Here is a 21,207-nt window from a genome sequence, read left to right on the forward strand (position 1 = left end):
AATGCCATCTCCGTTCGTCCGCTGACCCATGTGGTTTAGGGAAAAACACAGGGAGGAGGATGTCTTGATTATAGTGAACTGGGACACTACCTTGGGCAGGAAGGCCGGGTGGGGCCGCAGCCTGACTTTGTCTTTATAGAAAACCATATATGGGGGCTCCGATGTCAATGCTCTGGTCTTGGAGACCCTCCTGACCGATGCAATGGCCACCAGGAAGGACACCTTCCAAGAGAGGACCAGTAGAGAACATGCGGCCATGGGCTCGAAGGGGGGTCCTGTCAGCATGGGAGGACCAGGTTCAAATCCCAGGGAGGGATCGGGTCCCGAACCTGCGGAAACACCCTCTCCACCCCCTTGAGGAATCTGACCACGTCCACCACTAGAGTTCCTGGGGCAGGGTGATTATAAAGGAACTCAAAGTTTTCCTTTGGCACATAATATTTCCTTTCTGTTCCCTTAGATGTTGGGGAAACAGAAGAAGGTATCTGCCAAACTGCCTTAACTATTTTCATGACCCTTTCATGAACTGGTAGGGCCACTTGAGAGGGCCCAGAGGACCCTGAAGGCCCAAACAGGGGATTGTCCTCCTCAGACATCTCCTTAAGCGGTAGACCCAAATTATTGGCCACCTGCTTAAGGAGGTCTTGGTGCACCCGAAAAATCAAAAAGGGGCGACTTGTGGTCTCTTGAGGTCCCTTCATCTGGAGATGAAGAGGAGGATAATGGAGTGGGCCCTGTGGAGGGACCCTCATCCTGGTCTGACTCTGCTTCGGAGGGAACATGCGGAGTTGGCTGAATTGGGGGAGGTGGAGGCTGAACCACCCCCAAATGGAGTGACAACCCCCTGTGCTGGTTGAGTGCTCCATGGACCCCAGTATGGCCCTTGCCAAGGCTCTTGAGGCCAACCCGGCATAGGAAACTGAGGGGCCTCCACGTGTTGACCCTGGTGGCCCGAGCCCATGGACTGCTTCTTACGGCCTTTAGGCAGGGAGTGGCTCCGTGAGGAAGAGGTCGAGTGGTGTCGACGCCTGTGGCGCCTTCTGGAGGAAGACCAGCTAGAGGAGCTGGTAGACCTCCTGTGTCTATGGCACAACTTCTTAAAGCGCCGCTTGCCACCTCGGGAGTGGGAACGGCAGTTTCTGTGGCTACGTGCCGGTGATTCTGAGCGGAAGCGTGCCTTTCCCGCCATCGCCGCGCCGCTTGGTACTGCGGTAGGGTCGAGCGTAGCGTGCGCCGGTATCATTGGTGCCGAGTGCGCCAGTGCCAGGTACGCTGAAGACAGTCATTTGGCCCGACGGTGCCCGGGTCCCCAGGAGAGCCGGGGGCATCGTTGCCTTCCCCATCAGGGAGGCTGACGGTGCCATAGCAGGTGGTGCCGGTGCTGCTATGGTTGGTGCCGCGTCTAAGGGGACCGGCAGAACCTCCTGGCCCGGTGCTGTCACTCTGCAATGGTGACCCAGACTGCCGACAGGCGAGCCGGTGCGGTGCCGCGATGCTTCCCGTAATGGAGTGCTCGAGCCCCAGCTGCGGTTGGTGCTGGAGTCAGCGCTGAAGCTCCTGCGCCGGCTCTTGGGACCTCTTGACCGCCCCCGGTGCTGAGGCACTCGACGACCAAGAGTCGGAGCTTGGAAGGGATGGGCTCTCCACCCTCCGTGACCGTCTGGGTGAGGATTGGGAGTGATGCTTCCTCCACCCACCGGGGCCACCCAGCGCCGGTCTGCCCTGAGACGCAAGTCCCAGACCCCTCGGCCGAGGGGGGGGACGGAGGCATAGGCAAGGCCATGAGGGCCCTTGCCACGGCGAACGCCTCCGGCGTCAACGGTCCTTGTAGGGGCGCTCCCCCACCCCCAGGAGTTTGTATGGGTGCCGAGGCAAAAAAAAAAGGGAGACACAACCTACATGTGCAAACTTGCTGCAGATGAAGTAGCCACTTGAAAAAATATCCTCTCTTGTACGTATGCCAATTTAAACTGGTTTGATACCAACAAAATCCAGACATCAAGAAACCTTGTATTATCTACAAGAAACAAATCTGAAAATGTTTTATGACCTTCTACTCCTACTTTTTCCTTAGGTTTTGAAGCTGAGCTTGTAGACTAGATGCATCTTCTCTGGATTGAGTTGTATCCATTTTCACGTTAAAAAAATTTATTAAAAAACATTTTCTCATTCAGCTGGTTTTTTTTTGGTTTTTTTTTTGGGGGGGAGGGGGATATGAAGATAACTAACCTTTTCCCTTGCTACCATTTGCTTTTAACCCTAGACTTTTCAATATCTATCTACTGGATTCATCTGCATGGAAGAGCTGTAAGTGGGCTATTAAATAATTGTTAAAAACAGCACTTTTTTTCTATACACCTCTGTGTGGTCACAAGTTTAAATAAAAAAGGACATTTTATTTTATTTTACAGTTGCCAGTGACAGGATTTGTTGATCTTTTGCAGTATACACTACATAGTATATTCACCAAAATTACCCAGGTCTCAAGTTCCAGCTCAGTGCTCTATCCACTAGGCCATGATGCCTCTCTCAGTAAAATTTATTTGGGATCTTAATAGTTTTTTCTTCTTGAAAAGAGTTCTTAAAATGATTAAGGCAAAGATTTGCAAAAGTGACTACTGATTTCAAATAATTCCATATGCATGTGTTTTCAAAATCAGGAACTAACCAGGCTATACATTACATATTTAAGTGGTAAGTTTAGCTTAAATATTGGGAATGGCTTCCCTTTAGTGAGGCTTATAACATTATTCAACATTAATCCATGCTCAGTGATGATCCATCTCTGGACACACACAAGACTATAAAAACAATCCTACAATGTCAGGAAAACTCACTGGATGACCTAGTAGGACTTTTCCATCTTAAATTTCTGATTCTGCGATTCATATTAATTTGATACCATGACATACGGCTTTTCAGTGCAATTCTTTAATCCTATTTTCATGTGAAAAGAATTATGACGTTTGGAGTAAAAGGATGAAATGTTTGCTTGATTGTCCTACAGAAAAGAGAAAAGGAACGCTGATAGGCTATTTGGGATAAAATAATGTTTCCCCAAGTGTCCATAATGATTTTTTGAACAAGGAGTTGGTATGATGTGAGTCTATCTTCTACTGAAAAACTGCTAGGAAAGCAAGCAAAAGAAGAGACCCTCCACTACCTGAAAACTCAAGAGAAACAACAACTTGAGGGTGGGAGATGCGGAAAAGAAGGAAAGTCATACTGCATGTGACTCAGCTGCATGGCATGGCAGTTAAGCTGATATAGAAATGTGACACTTGTAGCAATTTCTTAACATTTCAGAATACTGGCCTCAAGCTTTTTAAGGCTTGTCTACACTTATACCACTACTATCACTTGATGAAGACGCTACCTATGCCGACGGCAGAGCTTTTCCTGATGACATAACACTGTCTACACCGTGAGTTAGGTTGGTACAACTATGTCACTCAGGGGTGTGACTTTTCCATACCCCTGAGTGACGTAGTAATACTGACATAAATTTGTGGTGTAGACTGGGGCTAATACAGTTAATGACAGAACTCACCCACTCTATACTTGGTATGTACCTTCAGATACACTAATGTTTTTGTAAAATAGAACAGATATTAGTTACATTTCCTGATAGGGATGTAAGTGGCTAAATGTTTAAACGGTAAGCAGCTGTCTTACCATTTAGTAATTAGTTTAAACGTCACCCTTGGGGGAGCCTCCCCCCCGAGTGAGAGCTGCCCAGTTGTGGCTCAGTAAGCACATGCCTGGAGGGAGCCGCGCAGGGCTTAGCGCCTCCCCACTGAGCGAGAGCTGCCCAGCTGCAGCTCTGCAACTGTGCGCCCAGCCCAGGCCCTTGTGGACAGGCTGCCTCCACCTCCTCCCGCTTCCAGCAGCCTCAGGCAGAGCTAGACTGCTGATGCTGCCAGCACCCAGCCGGCGGAGCTGGTAACTCCACGGCAGTTCAGCGGGCCCGAGCTAGCCGGAGGAGAAGCTCATCAGCGCCTGATGGGCCCCCTACATACTTCTGCAACTGCAGGGTGAGTTAAACGGATAGTTAATTAAACAAATTTTTATATCCCTATTTCCTTAGATGTGTAATTAATACACAATTGCAATAACTGCAATCTGTACCACCACACAGTGTCACTCAAGCTTCAGACACATGAAACTAAAACAACATTTATTTGGAAATAGAGTTACCTTTAAAGAGATGGTTAAAATACAATGCCTTCATTTTATGGCTGTTCATAAAGCCTCAACACATACTAATTGCGTAATATATATGTTCAAAAATTCCTACACATCCTTGGTTTATTACGTAATCAAAAGGTAAACTGTTCCATTTAAACAAAACAAAAGTAATTACTGTGATACGTTCTCAATCAGCTTAGGAATGACATGGCAAAGGTGACATATCTTTGAATGATGCAGGTGGCCCGTCCAACAGGCCACCTCTGTATTTTTAAAATGCATTTAGACCCATTGTGAAAGCAAGATGACTTCATTTAACAGTCATTTTGTGACCAGAACAAGCATTGGAGGTTGCAATCTCTTTGCCCTTCCAGTGTTACTAAATGGAAAAGGCAATCTGACAAGATGGGAAGGGTCCTCTTTGCTGAGGGGATGGCTGCATGGATGAGGTTGAAATGTCACAGGTGTCATGGAGGCCAAAAGTTTAGCAAGATTCAGAAAGGGATTGGGCATTTATCTGGATAACAGAATATTCAGAGTTATAATACTTAATGATAATTTTGAAAGATATTAAACCTCATGCTTGAGGGTTTAAGGCAATTTCTAAATATTAGGGACTAGGAAGGCACAATGTGGAGCACAGATTTCACATCTTCTGAAGGCAAGGTTCCTTTGCACCTTCCTTTGAAACATCTAGTGCTGGCCGTATCAGAGATAGGATACTGGACTGGACAGAACTTGAGTTTGATCTAGTATGGCAATTCCTATATTGCTGTGAAAACATCTTCTAGGATTAATGGTAATTCTTCTCTTTTGTTTTTCATAACTGTCAGTTCCTTCTACAGCAAAGACTGATGAATAATGTTTTGCTATAGAGAATTCCAGATATAAATGTGCTCTTTCAAAATTTCATCTCCCATTGTTTTCCCCACAATGTAAAGCAGCTATAAAAGCAGCTTAACCAACCAGTATGTTCAGTTTGCTTAGTGCTGCTACTGCATAAATCATACAGAGTAAAGCACTGAATACTGCCATAAAAAGTTGAGCTAAAATAAAAGATTAATATTTCAGATCTTCAAATCATTAGAAATATCACATGGTAATATTCTCTTTGGGTTTCTCATTTACTATTCATGTATTAAAGTTGTAATAAAAAAAGTTCCAGAGGGGTAGCCATGTTAGTCTGACTGCATTACATGGAGTGAGGTTGACAGTATATATCAATAATATAGAGTAAAACACAATTACAGGAATGTTGCAATTATTCCAAATCCAAGCATTTTTCTTGGGAAATTCAGAGTTAAGGTTTTACATTTAAAAGAAATCCAAACATATTAAAAGTATGGAAATGCAGAGTTTGGGCACCAAAACAATTTTACCTCAGCCCATAGTGACACCCGGGAGGGGTGGGGGTGTGGAGGGGGGAAGGAATATAATATGTCTTTCAAAATCAGTTTAATCTAACCTAGAGCCACAAACACTAAAATGTCTTAATAATATGTTTATTGCACAGTGTTACTGCAGGGCAGTGTCAAGGTTGTTTGGGTGCCCTGTGTATTCTATTCAGTGTAGACAGACTGACATTTTTAACATTGTCATTATCTGATTTAGACTTTAGACTGACACCAATGAAACAGATCTAGATCTGATGTTTAGTTAGCAAAAATTATTACATCACAAGAGGATGGGGCTGAGGGAATGAGACAGAAAACTTAGAGAAGTTCCCATTAAACCTGTGTTTATAAGCTTCTAAAACAAATACTGAAACAGAAAAATTATTACAAAGAAGGGTTTCTGTGCATCCAAATATTTAGCTTAATATGCAGTACATTTTGAGGACCCTTATAGAAAAAGTGTGCATATTATGCCCCAAGACTATATATTAAATACATTTTATCCTCAACCAATAATTTATCTGCCTCTCACACTCTGCATTTTAAGAGACTGATCATTTCTGCTGTGTATTGCAGCAAAAAAAAGTTTATTTTGACACAGTGGAAGAAAGTTTGATTTAAGAATTAAGACACTATAGAACTCTTGAACTCTGTTACACATATTACAATGTTAAGCACCTTAGTGTAGACTGCCCTCTGCTTTCTACAGCCATTTTCAGCTTGCTTTATACTTGCTCAAACTACATTTTACCACCACTCTTTCTAAAATAGATCTAAACACATTTGTCCTGGTTAAATCATTTACAGCACCAGTTCAGCTGTACCCATTGCTGACACCTGTTGTCAACAAAAGATAATTCTCAGTGTAGACAAGGCCTAACCCATTTTTGTTACAGGCAGATTATTTCATATTGGGCCATATCAGGTTGCTTACATCTTCCTCTGAAGCATTTTGTATTGGCTACCGTCAGAAACCAATACTGGACTAGTGATTTGTTGTGACAATTTCTGTGTTTTCATTAGATTAGAAAATCTACTTTTTAAGACTCTAGTCTCAAAACACAGAAGGGTCACCAAACTCAGGAGGACTCAGAGGGGCTATTTAATGCACTATTAGGAACATGTGAAACTGGTTTAGCAGCCTCAATGACAAGCACTAAAAAAGCCAATTCTGCAGACCTTATGGATCTCCTTTTTCATTTTTTTGAACTCAGATTGCTATGATGGTACATAAATAATTTGTTTTCAAGTCTAGCAAACAGCCTGTCTCAAGGACATGCAGTGTGTCTTATAACATGCACTTAACTTTTGAGCATGTAAATAGTCCCACTGATTTCAATGGAATTACTGACGTACTTGAAAGTTAAGAACATACTTAAGTGTTTTCATGGAAAAACAAAAAGACATAGAAAATTAAGTTTCTGATAACAAAGGAAAACTATATAAAATACATAGAAATAATTATTATTTAGGGGAAAAATTATAAACATTTCCTGCTCAAGGTATTTTTCCTGCTCCTAGCAAAAAGCTTTAACATTTTGCAAAAGTTTACAACCAGAAAATATAAAGCCAGCCAAAGTATACCACAAAGTAAACCAAGGAAAATATGAGTTACAAGTATGGAGTCAGAGGATTCAAAGAAGATGAAAGAAATCCAAATGTAACTCTCAGAATTTTTAAAAGGAACATCTTCAGCTTGAAATTTAGGCAGTTTAAAAAAAAATATTAACAGTTAAAGTGGTTTCAGGTACTACATTGGCATTGAGTCCACCAGCCAACTTTAGTGATTTTACTAAACACATTTTCATTTTTATATTTGTAACTTTTTCTAATCCCATTGTGTGTGAAAGACGCACATGAATAACACCATGTCCCTCTATAAATACTTGCTGATGTTACAACTATGAAATATAAAAGGAAGTTGTTACTTTAGGTGTAAAAGTCTTGCTCAAACAGTGATGTGTCCAGGAATTTGAGGCTTTTCTATATAGTGTGTAATGAAGGTGAGCAGACAGCAAACAAATGATTTCCTAAAGGCTCTCTCCAATTTGTGAAATGTCTTAGTCTAGCAGAACTATTCTGACTTAAGCTTCTAAGATATGTTCTCATTTTTTGTGGCAGTTTTTAAATTAGGATGTTGAAAGGTAAAACTGCTTTCCCTTTGAGAACAGTTTGCACTGCTGTTTGTAAGGCCTCAAGTTCCCTATAATATGTATCATAACAACCTCTCTTACCATGTAACTATATATTTTTATATAAAGGTGAGGTCCATATGCAAATACAGCAACTTAAAGTGATTCCTTTTAGAAAATGCAAAATGATTTGTTTGTTTATAAAGCAGCTCACCATGCTATTTATACATTTTTAAAGACAAGCATACATTTCAAGTCTCATTTTGAGATTTGGTAAGAGTACTAATGACAAAATTAATATGGGTCAAATTGACTTGAGAAGTTCTTGCCTCTATGAATATGGAGTTTGCCTACTCACAAGAAAAGTGATATTTTGCTATATTCCACCAAGAAATGTATTTCCACTTAAGGGACAGAATCCTGACTTACAATTCTGTGCTCTAACCTGGAAAACTTCTAAAAAATTTTTTAATAATGTAATTGAGAAACACCTCTAATGCAAACAAAGCTAAAATGAAGGTTTATATGTACCACTGTTGCAAATATACTTTGAGCTTTGGACTTCTATATTACTTTTGGACAAGTAATGAGAAGGAAATAAGTAACTGTTGAATTGCTCATGCTGTGTTTAAGTTTATCTGAAATGTATTTACCTCTCCTTTATTATCCACCTTAAAATTAACATTCGAAGTTCATTGTAATGACAACCTTCATCCACTGGGAACACAGCTCAGTTTTAATTACCTAAGTGTAACCTTATGTGCTTGTGTGGATGAGTCAAGGCTGGAGATTTTGGCACTCCTTCTTCCTTATGTATGTAGCCTCAGGAAATATTATAGCTATCGACCCTTCCGTTGCACAGTTTTATAGGTCTCATAAGTTGACTTCATCAATGCTAGTCAAATACTCAAAAACGGCTTTTAAATACTTTTTTCTATATTAGCTGATACAAGTGAGCTGTGTCTCAGCCTTCATGAATAAGCTTGGTCATCTCTATTTGACTAAAACAAAGTTTTTAAACAAGTAAATGCTAAGTGGAATCTATTCAGAAAAAACTCATTATCAAGTTGTGGCATAGGCATTAATCTATTAATGTGATAGTATGATGTGGCATAATACACATTAAAAACTACATGGTGAAAAAATGAAATCTCATGTGAAAAATCTCATGGTGAAAAAACTAATCTCACGTGAAATCCTGTAAAAATGTAGTACGTGCTGATTTGTTGCTTGCTTCAGAACTTCCCGTCTGTATGCACACAAACATAGCCTCCACAACATTTCTCATCTTCCTTTCCTACTTAACCCCAGATTTTTCAGATTTCTCAAATTCCTTCATGTGCCTTCGTGTCCCTTTAGGAAAGCTTACTTGTTTCCTTCCCACCCACTCATCCACATAAAGATGAATTACTTTCTGTTGCATTAAATACATTTTAGTTAAGAATGGGTTGACAAGACAGGTAGAAAGAAATTAGAAGCTGGGGTGGCCATGTTTCTTATGATGCTTTAAATGGAATATTTGAGGGTGGCAGCCAATCAGAATTCAAGGATTTCCAGGCTAAGGTAATTTCTCCTTATGGAAATCAGACACCCTTGGCTAGAGAACAGAAATTTGACTAAAAAGTGTACAGCTATGAGTCAGTAATGGTATAGTAACTCTATTATGACTGGCCAAAACAATTATATTTCAGCATAATTAACTATAATTCTCATGCTTGTCTAAAGCCTCTCTAGCAACCTGCAACCACCTTCATTTTAAAAGGACGTAGAATGGCAATGCCCTGTGATACCATGTGTAAGATCAAACTTAGATTCCCTGAGTATCAAGTTTGAATATCTTGCCTCCTGGACTAGTAGAAGTTGAAGTACCATGGAGGCAATTTCTTCTCTTCAATGGAAATTCAACAGTAATAGCTGCAGATAACTGCAGAGTATCACGTGTAGACACTGAAAGAAACTTATCCAATCATTCTCTAAGAAGAGGATGGTAGCTACAATTTGGGGAATCAAAGGCAGTGTGTTTAAAAAGTTAGTAAAATCTGGAGGGATTGTAGATTAAATATCTTACTTTTTGTACTGTACTTGGTTTCCTTTAAAAATACTAAATGAATTTTTTAAGGGATACCGCTGACATTTTATTTTTAGATCATGTATATATTACTGGTGTTCTGACAGGTTAACAATCCCCCAGAGTCAATAAGGAGTCAGTTAGGGAATGAATGAGTTGTATTATAAACACAGGAGTAATATAGATTTTTAATTAGTTATACTCATCTAAACAAACAATTAAGTATAAAATATAGAATAATATAAAAGGATATAAACACAATTAAGCACAAAACATATATAGATATAACAAGGTATTAAACAGGCAACTAACTATAAAGACCTAAACTAATATTAAACAGACAATAGTTCCCTGCCCAGGAATCAAACTCTGGTCTCTCACTAAGCAGACAGGGACACTTACTACTATGCTACAAAGACAAGTAGCTGCTTGCAGGAAACAGAAAAGGGGGGGGGGGGTGTTATACAGACGGTTACTATAAGGCACAGTGGCAGAAACGGTGAATTACAAGAGACAGGATACTTTTTACACAGACACACAGAGATTTCACACAGACAGTTAAACAGACAACGTAGCTGTAAAATACAGACTGATAGTTAGCTTCTCACCACACAGACGAACACACAGACTGATGTCCACAGCATTCCACGTTTAAATCGATACGGCCGGCAAACGATTCACGCTCGGGGAGGAAAAAGACGTGAGCGGGGAGAATCGGGACCAGGGGATCAGGCTGGTTTCGATGAGACTCTCCGAGGGGGCTTGGGAAAGACCCCTCTTTATGAACTAAATGGGACATGAAGGGTTAACTGATTGGCCCAAGAACATGATATGGGCTTCGTGCCAGCACTGGATTGGCCGGGGGACCCTTGCAGTTTTCCTGGTTGCTGGGGAGTTTAGTCTCCCCTGGTCAGTTACATTCCACATATATGACGTGGGAGCCAAAGGTGTAGCTGTATCCATGGTAACGCCCCAATAAGGTCAGGTCGTGGGTTGACTGTTAGCCCAAATGGATGGGTAAATGCGAGGGGGGGCCATGTGCAGGAATTTTGTGCAGCAACAACTGGGTATGAGCTTGTGAATAATTATTTATTGAAAACACATTTTATGTTTAAGTCATGTGCTTGGTAGTTGGTTCTTACTGGATGAGCGTTGTAAGACAGCAGGCATCAAATAAGCTACATCTCTTAAAATACAAGACCGGTATTCACACTAGAGAAGGAGGTAAATCTTATATCCCAAAGATGTGGAAAAGGTGAACTAAACTTTCTCTCTTTTATAGAAAAATATTATTTTCATGCACAAAAGAAAACAAGGGAGCACATAGATATATGTCACACACACAAATATCACAGCTAAACATTATTCTATAAGAAACATTGTTAGTTACTGAAAGAGTCTGGAAGTAAATTAAAAACATGTAGCCATTTCTCAGTATTTCAAATTGGCACATATATAAGGACTCTATTCAGTAAAAATTAGTCAGGCCCTTATAGGTTGCTTGTATATCCCCACAATCAGTGTATTCAGCAGTACAGTCAGTTTGTTACAGGTAAGCTCTTTGATAACAACCTTCATTTCTCTGTACTCAGCTGAAGTGACTAGAGATGCATATTCTGAGAAGCTTCACCGAGGATGTGGGTAGTGAAGCAAAGTATATCCAAGATTGGTGTACACCACATCAACTGACCCCAACTTACTGGACACAGTCCTTAATAGAGGTAACTTTACATAGAAGTGTGATGCTTTTTACAGGCACCATGTAGATCTAAAATTCATTTTAGTTGACAGTTGTTAACATAACAGTAAAAACCAAGTGAAAAACTATGCATATATAAATAAGTTTGGACACTTTTCTATGGAACAAGCGGTAGCTACCCATTTTAAGCACTGTAATAAATATTAACTCATATTTTAGGAACATTTTACAAGTGACTACAGCTAACAGGAATAAAGCCCCAATTGTGTATTACGTAGCAGACCATTTACTGATAGAACTAGCTGCTGAGTGATTTGCACGGCACATTTTGAAATCTGAACAGCAACATTAACTGAGTAAAGAAGTTACGAACTCAACCCAATCCTTTATTTAGTGTTTACTCTCCAATAAGAGGATTATCATTTTCTAAACACATTTCTAAGGTAGAATGTCCTGTTTTTGGCCCCAATCAGCCAACTACTCAAGTAATATTGTAGTAACGCAAAAATTCAGTTCTATGTCAAAGTTACTAGAGTTAAACTTGGCCCTAACTTGGACTTGTCTGGACTTAACTGGAACAAAACCTAGTTCCATGTTAAGGCCTGCTTACAATTGAAGCACTGCAGCTGCGCTGCTGCAGTGTAGTAGACACTATCTATGCTGATGAGTGGGGTTCTCACATCGGCATAAGTAATCCACAAGAGGCAGTAGCTACGTCAACGGATGAATTTTTCTGTCGACCTAGCGCTGTCTACACAGTGGGGTTAGTTCACCTTATCTATGCCACCCAAAGGTATGGATTTTTCACACCCCTGAGCAACGTAGCTCGGTTGACCTAACTTTTTAAGTGCACACCAGGCCTTACATTTATGAAAAGATCGAAGTAATATTTTATCAGTAAGATATTTAATGACCAAAACATTTCAATACTAACCCAATGTGTGGTTTTCACTGATGCTGTTTACCATGTACCTTATCCAGGCCACAATCTCCCAGGTTTCACTTTCAGCCTATTGCTAAGTTTTACTTTCACGTGAAAGCATTGCTGGTAGTAATGGTTATGCAATTTTCCTAATACATTTTAGATCGTTTAATATTATCCATCAGATTGGAAATGACTGACATACTGCATTTTGTAACAAGAACCTGAGATCCAATGTGATTTACTTCAAACAAACAGCACTAACATAAGGGAAATTTCATTTCCACTGAGAATCAGGATGACTATATATGCCTTATCTTTATCACTGAGTTATGACAATATTTTGTTTGTTCAAGCCCACACCAGCACATTTTGGAGCAAGATTATTTCCATCTTTTAACAATTTTTTTTCTAGGAAACTATTTTCTTTCTGAATCATTTATATATTCCCACTACTCAAAACACCACTTCAGTACAACTCTAATTGTATTTATTTGGGGGTTCCTATCTAAAATTAGATAAGAATCTGTAATTAGAGCTCTTTGAGAGGATTGCTCTCATAGATTCATGTGCATAGCTTTAAGTCTCAGTGAGACTTAAACAAACTAAGCACATGTTTAAACCTTCCCTAAATATGGGTGTTTACCAATGCATAGGAAATGTACTCTGTCCCTTTCTGTAGGAAACATTCACTGTGGTGATTGGACAAGGGTAATCTGTCCCAAACTTAAGATTGTTTTTCTGTTCCTCAGGTGGAGAAAAATCCCACTCAAATTATGTTTGACCTAAAACTATTTCTTAATATGGCTATTTTTTGGAGTAGAAATACCACCTAGGAAGTGTACTATGCAGATATTTAAACAATATCTCAATGCAGAGTATCCAAATGCAAATACCAGATGGAGATGCTAAATGATGGTATCTAAGTAGGATATTTAAAAATTTTGAACAACGGTTTTAAAAAAAACAAATACCTTTACAAAAACCACTTAAATTTTAGCAGGCAAAGTTTATCAGCATTTCAGTTTGCTCTTCCGTTTCCTAAACTCGCTCACTCAAGACCACTTCCTTAGAATGAGCACAGCATTTAGTTGTGCTTCCCATGCAGCTGACACACTTAAGCAAAAACTAAATGAGTTACTGCTAGATTCTTTTCATTTAAAAGCAAGTTAAAGTGATCATGGAAGCAAGAAGAGTGGTATGGAAAGCACATGACCATCATGTCAAACACAGGAGCTGAAGTGAAAAACTAAGCACTATTTCAGTGTCTAGTCATCCCTTTTCAAGTTTCTCTCTTAAATTGAAGTAAGGGGCTTTTGAAACGGGTGTCTTTTATGCTGTTCAGCTATTAATATGTCTTTGTTCTTCTTTCTACCATAGTGTAACATAAAGCATCAAGATCTCTATCAGTCTTGACCCTTTTTAGCAGAAAATATTTAAAATGAGCCATGGGTTTTTTTTGACTGATCATAATGCAGAATTTTCTTGACTAATTTTGTCCCAAACATTTCACAGGGATCTTGTTATATAAACAGTAACATTGAACTACAGTAAGAACGAAATTAAAGCAACTGCAAGTGACAGACTGAAAGTTCCAATACACTACAGAAATGTACTACTGACTATCATTTCCCTACACTGAAAGGCACCAAATTTGATATATCCGGTCTCCTACTACTTCAGTGTGTTGTGCCAGGTGCTAATCAACATGTATTAAAAAACATATTAGTCATAGTTTAGTGCTTGTGAAAGATGCTGGTTTGACAGCCTTGGAAAATGAAGTAATCTATTAATCCATAGACTAAATCAACACACACAATATAAGCCTCTCTCACAACAACTCAGTCCTGAACTTCAGGATCGCTAGACATGCGAGGGTGCCTATTAGTACTAAACATACTGATGGTTTTGCACAAAATCTAGACTGAGCCCAGCTCATCTCACATATGCAGTTAAACTGTCAGTCACTCTCATCCAAGGCTGGATTGGAAAAGTGTTAAAAATCATTAGAAGCTACCATGTCTGTGTGCTCTATATAACACAAGTGTATTTTTTATCTTTTTCTGAATGCTTGTCTAATGAATACCTTTACCAAAAAAAAAGGGGGGGGGGCAATTGTGAGCTTTATCATACATCCCACACAATATCAACATGACCAAACATCATCCATGTTCAGTACAGTCAAGCATTCATGGACTATTTGAATTTTGAAGGTTGGTGACTTTACAATGTAAGTTGAACTTCCTATCTAAACATTCAAAAAATGTCAATTTTTTTTTTTTTTTAAACAAGCTAACAATTTTAGGCACAAGCTTGAGATTTTAAACTGGTATGTAGGACAGTCACATAGCCAAAGAGTAGAGTAGAGTTTACACCTTAAGGGATAGCCTCTCATTTAACAATTATTTAGTGCTCATTAAAGACTAGTGGGAGTTATGCATGTGTACTGGGAAGGGAACATACACACCCTTTAGTACTGATGCTTTCTGGGGTGAAATCACGCACTTAAAACCTAAATTTAAGCATCATCTGGACAGCAAACAAAGAACAGCAGAAGGGACCCTGAGTCCTTCAAAAGATAGCACCTCAGGTGCTAACTGAATCAGGTGTTGAGTGTTGTCCTTAATTTTAATATTCTGCTGTTGGTTGTTTTTTCTCACCACCTTGGCATTTAAATGTAGTGTTTATAAATTTGTTTTTTTAAGCTTTTAGAGAAAGTTATGAAATAATTAGTTATGGAAGTATGTTCTGCCTAGTGTGTAAATACATATTTCAATCTTATGATAATACAGCTAACATTTCTGAAGTTTGCAAGTGAGTATAGTGCTTAGTAATGCTAGAGACAAATGAAGAACTCACTTCAGCTAAACATACAGTGCTACAACACTGCACAGTTAATTTAAATGACTTGCAGCATCCTGTCTAAGCTTCTGCTTGACTAGACAACATTTTTCTATGGTTTTGTGATTTTAACGAACTGGAGACAGAAAACCAGACTGAGGCCAAATTCATTTTTCACTTGTTTCTAAACTAGAATTTTAACCCAGAGGAAGAAGGCAAGGGGAATAATCCATTGTACCACCACTTTTGTAAAATGTCAAAACTTCTGTAGTTTACCACACAGGAATATGGCTGCTTCTCAGCAATGAACTATTTTATACCGAAAATATAAAAAACAATATGCAACAAGTTGAAAATTTTTAAAGTGATTAAAATGGATTTGGCATTTTAATTATTGAATGTTACAGCAAAACTTTCTATGCGCCAATTTCACATCAAACCACAGCTGGTAATTTTGTTTCCATTTGGCTAATTTGTGATACATGTATCTTATTTTAGGAGTTTCTCCATGCTGGTTCAGATCTCTTATCTTGTAAGGCCCCCTATTTGTCAAGAGTAGTAATGTAGTTTTCCCATATTCACACTATTCCCAAGCAATTAAACTATTGATATCTCTTTCCCTATCAGCATGTCTTTTTAAATACATTGTGTATAGATAATTCTAGTCTGTGGCTAAAACAGGATGCTCATTGCATAACATCCTGCGGAAGAACAGTTATATAGTTATTTGCACCTAGACCTTCGGCAAGGACTAGTTGATAAAGTTTATACAAGTTCTGCAGTACGATGAAAAACAACACTCAGTTTTGAGAACAGTCACTAATTATGCAAATGCTGCTTAGAGTCCCATAGTTAAGGTTCAACTGAGATTTAAACTTAAAGTGAGGATTCAATTATTTTACTATGTATGAAAAATACAGAACATCCTCTCCAAAATGAATGAAGTTGAAAATAGCTAGTTTTGGGATAATTGCTTCAGGAAAATCAGAGTTAAGGTTAAATTTAAGTGACTCAATGAAGGAAAAGAAAAATCAATTTAATCTAATCATGCACTGGAAACATTATGATTAAGGCACATACACTTACAACATGGTGTCACTACAGAATAGAGTTAATGTTGGTTGGATGCCTTAATTGTGCATTTTCCATATGTTAACATGTTTGCATTTCTTTTAAATTTAATCTGAACTGAATTTCTGAATTTCCTGAAATTTCACTGATCTGGGGTAATGGCAACATCCCTGTAATGTATTTTCCCAAATTGCTGATCCATAATCTCAACATAAACTCCAATTTAACATGTTTTTGTCTGGGAAATTAATATTGAGACTTAAACAAATGACAAAATTATCTTCAATTGCACTAACAGCTGAAGTTTATAAAAAACGTGGGGGTTTTTTAAGCTTTTTTTTAGTTTTCATTCTAACGCCAATGCAGATTATAGTGTGAACTCTGAATTATTTATTATTCAAACTAAAGGCACTTACTCTTGTTTACTCTGCATGTAACTTATACCAGTTTAAAAATTTATTTTGGCATCTTGGCCATGGGTCTTTCGGGAGTAGCCAGGTGCTCTATACTTGCTAAAATCAGGCTAATTATTTAGGTATCTAAATATGAAATAAAAGTCAAACTTTAAAACATGTTTAATTTTTTTTAGCGAAGATATACACTACTAGACTCTCCAGTAAAGGGGAATTTCTATGCCAACTTTCAAATTTAGTTCTAACAAACATATGAAGCTCTAAAATATTACATATGGTCCATGGAGGATGGTTTAAGATACCACAAATACTGAGTTACACATCATGTGGGTATTTACTGTGTATTGTTTTGCTGACCCAGAATATTTTCACTACAGATTCTCAGGCATTTTACTGCACTCAGATTGGCATATAATTTAATAGATTGAAATAACACGTTGGCTGAAGTTTTAACCATTGGTCACTTGAAACAAGAACTATTTCCCACTGAGTAGTAGCACAAATTTAAGAAGGACTTTTCCCTAACTGATACATTTACTTAGTATGTTCACTGTGGCTCAAGTTTAGTCAGTTGATGTTAACTATAAAAGGTGAGTGTGTAGCATTCTGTCACCTGTGCAAACAGTAGGTGGCTTCTGCTTGAAATCAGAGCACCATGTGCTTTGGCCTAGACCAGTGGTTCTTAACCTTTCCAAACTACTGTACCCCTGAAGCCTGAGTCCCACCCCCACGGGCCTGAGGCATGTAACTTAGTTTCATGGCGCCCCTGTGACTCCAGGCAATTATCTCTCTTGCCACCCCCAATACCAGCTCTGCACTTGCGACCCCTCTAAAACTCCAGGTTAAGAAACACTGGCCTAGATCTCTGTGATAAGTTTTACTAAAACAGCTTTCCACATGAAATTTGACTTCAGAGTTTAAGAAAAAAATACTCCAGCAGGTCACAATTTCTTCATCCTCACAAATCTCCTGAGTTCCCTAAATTTACCTCCTCCTCCAAATACAAATTCTGATCCAGTTACAGCCAACAGCTTTCGCTCACTTTTTTGGATCTTATCCTCCAACTCCTCTTTAGATCCCCAGCCACTCCAACCTACTCTGACAGAGGAGGAAGGCTCCACAGGACAGCAGCAGCTAAACATGCATGAACCGCTTTCCAGCAACACGTTTGAGCTGTTGACACTCTCAAGAATGTTTTTCTCATCTTCAGTACAAGTTTTAAATATTGTATTAAACACAAAAAAATACTGAGTCAGTGCCTGTAAGATGCATTATATTGTGTTAGCTTGTTTGTTTAAAATATGAACAGTTAAATTCTGAGATTTGCAACATTTGATAGCCTCTTTTTTCATAACACATGGCAACAAGATATTTCAGGCAATGCTCTGAGGAACAGACTGTGTCCTCCCTCTTTTGAAACTATAGTGACTCAGAACTATATTGTCTCTAACATCATATGATTTTATGAGCCCTTCACTAATTACTGGAAGTTAAATATATCAACCCGAAGCTTAAACCACAACAATTAAAGTTCTTCACAAGAACACAACATAAAAAAATTAAAATTACATCTAATGATAAATATCAAAGTTTTCTCATTTTTTTTTGAAACATTGTTGATGGATTTAATGCTTGTAAGAGTAAGGGAAGAACAGCAGGCTATAGAACCAGGCATAAAACGTGTAGGCTTAGTGAAAGTTATCCAACATTAATTTAATGCACTTCAACCTGACCTGAAATATCCCTGCCTCATGCCCTGGGCCTCATGAACAGAGACTGTCAGTTGTGCTGTTTTGGTGATGTCCACAAGGGATTACGTTGAGACCACAAAAGTTCTTTTCACATAAAACCTAAACAGGATTTCAATCTAGGTCTCTAGAGGCTAAAAGGCTAGTCCCCCATTCAAAGGTCTGTAAGCACTCAGCTATGCTTTTGACTGTCTTTCAAAGGGAATTTCCTATTTAAAGCTGACAGCAGATAAATGATTCTTGAACAGTTAATCCATCAATAAACTCAACAGCCAGCTAATCAACATTTTTCTTTCTGTTTACCAGTCTAGTCAAAGTTTTTCACTGAGCCAACAATTTATAATTTCTGTAGTAGTGTAGTGTTTCAGTGTGTATGCAAAATTAGGTACAACAAAATTTTTATTCAGACTGAAATACCACTTAGATTCTGTTTACCTATATATTTGTATGCTTGTATATAATTTACACCATATACACGTAAGTTTTTGAAATTTGTACAAACCGTCATAGTGAAAAATGTGATCATGCTAATGCCTTAAATAGCTGTCTAGATAAAAATCTAAGTTTCCAAATAGAAAAAGCTTCTTGCACTGAATTCTGAAGTGCTCTCCTTAATTCACAGCATAAAGTTAATTATACACTATATTTTACTAATAGCTGTTTCTATCTAATCTCCTGGTAGTGTTACTTTCAAAGACAGGTACACTAGAACTGAAGGAGAAGTTATGGACTTGAAATTGGCCTAAGTTATGCAGGAAGTCAACCTAGATCATCATTATAGTCTCTTCTGACCTTAAAAGCTACCAAAAAAAAATCAAGTTACATATGTTAATGGGTGTATTAGATATTCTTTTGCCAGACAAAATAAATGTTTTTCTTTAGAGAATAGGAAGGGGGGGGGGGGAGTGAAGGGGGGAGGGGAAAAATTAAGCAATTTAATTAGTCTTCATTGCAAATTTATTTATAACATTTAGAATTTTATCCTGAGATAATTCTGGCATAATAAAAATTCTCACAAGTTAAAACCATCTATTAAATTTAAAGTAAGCTTCAAACAGTTGTAACAACATTCAATAAGCAAGATTTTATATCTTTTAAACACACCAAATACACACAATTTGTGTATGCTGAATTACAAAGAATTGACAATTGTATATTGCTCTTGATTTTCCTAATTCCACCAAAGTTGCTGCAGATGAAATTTTACAGAGCCTCAGTAGCACCACTCATTTACTTCACTGAAGCCTCAATAAGGAAATATTTTTATAGTTAAGAGAGCAGCCAAGCATTTCTGGGTATAAACATGTCGTATTAGGAATCAGCTAAAAAAAATAATGGCAAAAATTTATTTTGGACCATCATTGCTCTCAGGAGACTCATTGGTAACTCCAATGTTAGTCCAACTCAGACTGGGAATGAAGTTAGCTCTCTTCTCACCGTTTTTCAGTTAGTAACTTCAAATCATTCTATATACATATTCTGCCACCTGTTGCTAACAGTTAGTGGGGCAGCTTGTTTGAAAACTGTTTTCAATCAAAGCGCATTTATATTCAAACATGGGGAACATATATGAATGTTTAGCTCTTACATCCTGTGCATAATAGTTGTAACAAGTTGGCTGGTTAATACAATATTTGGTCTTTAAGGGGGTTTCTCCCTCAGACCTTAGCTTCCCTCTCAACATGATATTACACAAAGTCGGAGCCAGTTCCAGTGCCAGTCATTTCAGTGTACAATAACAGGCATGACGGGGAGAGGGCTCGGTCTGCCCCATGGAAAGATCAAATAAAGAGAGGAGGACAGTGTTCCCCAGGACCTTCCTGAGAAAGGAGAAGCCGCCACAGGTTGTACGGCCCCAACCCGACAAGATTAATCTTCCCACCGCCTGATCAGGCTGACTCACACGACGATGTATACGTTGCTGAAGCAGGATCTAGAAGAGCAAGCCTTGACTGCTTTTCCTTATTTGCAAGTAATCAGCTACATACCAAGTTAAAACAGCTCCAGTTCCAGGGGCGGGGATTGGGCACAGACTCGCCCCCTATAAACTGCCCCCCGACCCCTCACCACATTAGACAAACAGAACAGGAGCCAACCTAGGCAGGGCAGACGAGGCTAAATCCCGGGAGAGCGGCGGCGTGCGTCGGGCTGCACCCAGGCAATGGGGGATCTTTGCGGGCAGGAGCCAGTGCTGCCCGGCCGGTCACCGGCTCGCAGCATGTCCCGCAGCCGCCCGGCCGGGCTCCGAGCCCCTGCGCAGCGCGGAGGAAGGGGCAGAGGGACTCGGTGGCTCGCTTAGGCTAGGCAGGGAGCCTGGCGGCAGCCCCCGAGCCCCGCCGCCCCCGCGCTGTACTGGAGGCCGATAACGGAGCAACCCGCTCCCCTCGCCCGACCCCGCTGCGAGGCCAGGCGGGACTCGGTCCCGGGCGAGTCGGTCCAGGGGGTCCCGCGCGCGGGGTCCCCACCACGCGGCAGCGCCACTTACTGTGCGCGTGCGGGGGGGAGCGGGAGGCGAAGGGCAGCACCGAGCCCCACGGCGGCGGCGGCAGGTCCCTGGGCAGCGCGTGCGGCGAGTCCCGGCTCGGCTCGGCTGCAGCTGCCAGGACCCGCGGGGAAACTCCCCGAAACGCCCCGGGCCGGTCCCGCGCCGCGGTGGCTGGGCGGGGCCGGGGGCGGGCAAAGGGGCGCGGGGCGTGTCCGGCCGGGCGGGGCGGGGGCGGGGCTGTCTCTC

General features: G+C 39.9%; 1 protein-coding gene across 3 annotated transcripts in view; it reads right to left on the reverse strand.

Annotated features, from left to right (window-relative positions):
- The window catches only part of TNFAIP8 (TNF alpha induced protein 8), a 95,567-nt gene extending 74,475 nt beyond the window's left edge, over window positions 1-21,092 (reverse strand). Inside the window, exon 1 of one of the 3 annotated variants that reach the window (XR_010923870.1) lies at window positions 20,962-21,092. Coding sequence is in view for 1 of the 3 variants with exons in the window: in XM_067568841.1 (XP_067424942.1) it covers window position 20,962 (1 nt within the window). In the remaining 2 variants the exon portion in view is untranslated. Of the gene's footprint in view, window positions 1-10,390; window positions 10,775-20,961 lie in introns of those variants that run through there. The other 2 variants (XM_067568841.1, XM_067568842.1) reach the window with 2 other exon arrangements.
- Between the last annotated feature and the right edge of the window lie 115 nt (window positions 21,093-21,207).

Source organism: Emydura macquarii, unplaced genomic scaffold (genome assembly GCF_026122565.2).
Source record: "Emydura macquarii macquarii isolate MOO-44397 ecotype Brisbane River unplaced genomic scaffold, CSIRO-AGI_Emac_v2 contig_2897, whole genome shotgun sequence".
Taxonomy (NCBI): domain Eukaryota; kingdom Metazoa; phylum Chordata; order Testudines; family Chelidae; genus Emydura; species Emydura macquarii.